At 36.6% G+C, this 4,402-nt stretch overlaps 1 protein-coding gene across 1 annotated transcript; it reads left to right on the top strand.

The window, feature by feature from the left end:
• Positions 1-2,202: 2,202 nt before the first annotated feature.
• On the top strand, positions 2,203-3,342 carry LOC148202213 (protein LURP-one-related 15-like). Its single transcript, XM_088108634.1, has 3 exons — positions 2,203-2,473; positions 2,702-2,932; positions 3,031-3,342. The coding sequence occupies exons 1-3, from the start codon at positions 2,273-2,275 to the stop codon at positions 3,193-3,195; spliced, it is 597 nt and encodes a 198-aa protein (XP_087964760.1). The 5' UTR covers positions 2,203-2,272; the 3' UTR covers positions 3,196-3,342.
• Positions 3,343-4,402: the final 1,060 nt, after the last annotated feature.

Here is a 4,402-nt window from a genome sequence, read left to right as displayed (position 1 = left end):
ACACGAAACAAGCATGAGAAGATTGTGGTGCGGGGAAGGATTTGGGAGAAATTTTGACGAAGGCGCGGGGGAGGGAGTTTAGGGTTTAGACATTTTTAGATTAGATGAACGACTGAGGAGCGGGGGAGGGGATATGAGTTGGGTGGAAAGTTTAAAAAAATAATAAAAAACGCTACCTGCGGTTTAGACATAAACCGCCGGAAAGTTTTTGGGGTTTTTAGAACCGCCGGAAAATAACCTCTCCTAAAATTAATTATTTTTGTAGTGTATAAGGATTAGTTAACTATTTTAATCTTCGTCAGTGGCTAAATTTTCGCCCATTTGATTATTGTTTAAATTTTATAAATTAAAAGAAACTCGAAAAATTATAGGCAAAGTTATATATATATATATATATATATATATATATATATGCAAGACCAAACTATAAGATTGAAAATTAGCAAATTGTTTGAAATTTTAATACAACCCAAGGAAAACCTTTCAATCGTTTAAAATAAGTATAGGTTTAAACCCTTTAGTTGTCCCTATTTATGTGAGGTTTTTCCATTTTGATCTCCTTCTTGTTAGAATCCCAATTGAGTCCTTATAAGTGTTAATTTGAATCAATTGAGTCACTCCCGTTAAATTTAGTTAACGGGGTTAAGTTTTTTGACAGGTGAAAGAATGACGTGTTAATTTTTTTAAACGTGTCATGTTTAGAGTTGAAACTTGGCATGAATTAGGCATTTGGCAATCTCTTTGGAGCTGCGGAAGACATAAACCTTGGACATGTCGGAGAAGCCCAATTCATGAACCTAGACCTGGGTGCCGAAGAAGACGACGCCGACGAGTGCGTTATCGGGAAGAAGGCCAATCGTGCAACGAATCGCTGATTTGAGGAACTTGATCTCCTCCTCGATGAGACAAATGTCGAGGAGGAAGAGAGGAAAACGGGGATGGCTTGAGGGAATTGGAGAGGGGGAGGATGTACTCGACAGTGGTGTATTGGGGGTATAGTTCGTAGGGGAAGTTGGTTTCTAAGATGGCGTGGTATTGAGGGGGGAAGTGGTTGCACTGATAGCAGAAGGGGCAGATTCAGATCTTGGCAGTGAATTCGACGCGGGAGAAGGGGTTGAGGATCTGGGCTCGCCCTCTCCGACATCCTCGATCACTCACCCGCGGCGGCACCGACAATTCTATTTCCCTGGGAAACAACTCTCTCTCTCTCTTTTTCAAATTCTAATTACAATTAACAATCTCAATTTCACTCGCCCTGCTTTTCTCTGCATTCAACTCCTTTTCTCTGCATTCAACAACAACGAACCCTAAAGACTTTACACAAGGTTCACAACCACATTCCTCTCACAACCACATTCGTCTCAGATTTTTAATCAAGAATGAAATCGAAATCTCATATTTAACTTCATTTTACCCTAAATCCTATATTTCAGAAATCCAAATTATTCAAATTTAACAACTTGCCAAATGCCTAATCCATGCCACGTTTAAAAAAATTAACACGTCATTCTTTCACCTGTCAAAAAACTTAACTCCGTTAACTAAATTTAACGGCAAGAACTCAATTGGAGATTCTAATAAGAAGGGGATCAAAATGGAAAAACCCCACACAACTAAAGGGTTTAAACCATAAGTATATTTTAAATAATTTAAATAACAGTGCTAGATTATTTAAATCGTTTTAAAAGTATTATAGTTAAACTTTAGAGTGGCTACTATATATTTAATTGATGTATATATCATGTTAAGTTTAGTTTTCATTTAAGCTTCATACGAATTATTAAATTAATATTAAATTTTAAACATCTGATTAAACAGGTGATAAAATATATCTTTCATTTGTTAAAATGCACATATTAAACTTTAATTTTGTGAACCATTTATTCTGTTCTCTCCAAATGCTCTTAATTGTGGTAATGCATATTTGATTGTTGCGTCTTATTTGTGACCGCTTTTATTCATCAATGCTGTCAAAATCTTGACTTGGTCGTGTGTGTATATATATATATATATATATATATATATATATATATATATATATATATATATATATATATATATATATATATATATATATATATATATATATATATATATATATATATATATATATATATATATATGTATGTATAAAACGCGTGTATATGACAGATACCATATACATATGTGTACACTATACTGACATAATGGTAAAGTTCAATTGTGTGGTGCTCTATATATTAGGATATACAACACATACTTGAAGAAAACAATTTGGTTCCATAAGTCTCCAATGGAAAACAAAGTCTCAGTTATCAATCCTTCATATTGTGTTCCTCACCCTGTCAGTATGCAAATTAATACTGAGAAAGGAGTCGCTTACAGTGAGAAGGATGATCGTCTCTTCTATATTAATGATACCTATTTCTCACTTCACGACCGTCGTGTCTTATGTGATGATTCAAACAACCCCATAGTCACTTTCTACAATAAGGTTTGGTTCCTCATTCTCAACTTAATTACTTTTTCATTCTTGCCCCCATCACTAAACTAACTGTTAGATGACGTATTTTGCTATAGCACCAAGTGTTAAGTACCCGTTTATAATTCTTTTTGCTAAAATTAAGGTTTATTCTTAATTTCTGTCTTCTTTTTTACCGTTTCATTGATTGATGAATATTCTGACTTATTTAAAAATTCACAACTTATTATATCTAATTAGTCTTCAGAAGAATGCAAAGTTTTCAAGGGTGAAAGCAGTGATTCATCTAAATTTCTATTTCGGGTGAAGAAAATGAAGAAATCGTCAACGATTCCGTCTGGAATTACTAAACTAAACGTGTTCCTTGCAAACAACCGAGACGAAGAGAAAAGTGACTTTAGAGTGATCATTTATGGAAGTAAACGGTCGTGCAGTGTTTATGCAGGGGAATCTCCTACCATTGTAGCTCAAGTATATGACTATACTTATTTTGATGCATGTTTTTCATAATTAGTAAAATTTGAATGTATTAGTCTAATAATATATGCATGTTTCTCTCTGTAATATAGGTGGAGAATAATGGTGGCTTCAAAGTTTCGGTCTATCCCAACGTGGACTACGCATTCATATTGGCTCTACTTATGATTGTTAAGGATACGGAATGTTCTGATACTGAAGAAATAGATGCTCTTAGTGCCATACAAATGACTTCAAGCATTTTATCGCTTGTATAAGAGAATCTAAGAAAAAGTGAGGAAATAATATTTCAAGTGACTCCACGTATAGATGTCCCTTGTGTTATATATTGTATGAAAAAATATATTTTGACACAAATCTTTTAGAATATTTTGATACAATATATTATCATTTTTTAACTTGTTTATTATTTATTTATTATTATACTGATGTATTTTCACCAGTACAATAATAAAAAAAGACACCGGTTAGTTTTCCTTATAGGCATCGGTTGTAAAACCGATGCATACATGGATGAGGTAAAAACGACACGTTTTATGCCTCGGTCAGATGTCGAGATAAAACAGTACAGAATTATGCCTCGGTTATCTAAGAACCGAGGCAGTATATTTTTTTTTCTCAGATTTTAGTACATAATGGAACCGTGCTCTTCAGATCCAAAAATCAATTTTCATGTCACAGAGAATTCCCATTGCTGTTGATGGATCATGTGTAAACCTTCAACCCGAGAAGTGGCTCTGACGGCTGAGTGGTGCAAGTGAAATTGTTTTTCAGCAACAAGAAAATCCCAAAACCAGAAAATCCAAAACCAGAAAATCCCAAAATTGAAAATCCAAAACCAGATATGAAGAAGAAGCAGAAGAACAAGAGTAGATTTGACGACAAGCAGAAGAACCAAGAAGCTCCCTTAGGGTTTCCAATCACTCGCGGAGGGGAAGAATGGCTGAGGCAGCAGCGGCAGCGGCAGCGACGACGGAGGACTCTCCGATCTGGAGCGGCTTGGCGATCTGGAGCGGTGGATCTGGAGCGGTGGATCCGGAGCAGTGGATCTGGAGTGGCGGATCTGGAGCGGTGGATCTGCAGCGGCGGTCGTTTGGAGGCAGCGGCGTCTGGAGGCAGCGGCAGTCGTCTGGACTGTGCACGAAATGGGAAGAATGGGAGAGCACAGAGGGGAAGGGAGAGCACCGAGAAAGAAGAAGTTGTTCGAGTGTGAAAATGAAAAGGTTCAGAGTATAGGTAGTAAGTGTATAGGCAGCGGTCGTCTGCGTAACCCGAGGCAATAGCGCTTTTTCAAAAAGGTTGTATCCTCGGGACAGATGTATAGGTCTCGGATCTGCTTCTAACTGAGACAATATTTCCATTCGACCTCGGGTCAAGCTGTAACCGAGGCATATAGTCTTTTACGCTTCGGGTTTTGCGTAACCGAAGCGTATATGACGCGTTAGTTTCCCGTTTTTTTACTAG

Source organism: Vigna umbellata, chromosome 3 (assembly GCF_029865625.1).
Source record: "Vigna umbellata cultivar VRB3 chromosome 3, Vumbellata_1.0, whole genome shotgun sequence".
NCBI lineage: Eukaryota > Viridiplantae > Streptophyta > Magnoliopsida > Fabales > Fabaceae > Vigna > Vigna umbellata.
Note: the sequence above shows the minus strand (reverse complement) of the source record. Positions and strands in the feature narration are given on the sequence as shown.

What these genes read in the sequence shown, in the direction of transcription:
- LOC148202213 (XM_088108634.1), top strand. Translation starts at nt 2,273, where the DNA reads ATGGAAAACAAAGTCTCAGTTATCAATCCTTCATATTGTGTTCCTCAC. An exon ending in TAGTCACTTTCTACAATAAG is followed by an intron (nt 2,474 to 2,701) that starts GTTTGGTTCCTC and finishes ATATCTAATTAG; the next exon opens with TCTTCAGAAGAATGCAAAGT. An exon ending in CTCCTACCATTGTAGCTCAA is followed by an intron (nt 2,933 to 3,030) that starts GTATATGACTAT and finishes TCTGTAATATAG; the next exon opens with GTGGAGAATAATGGTGGCTT.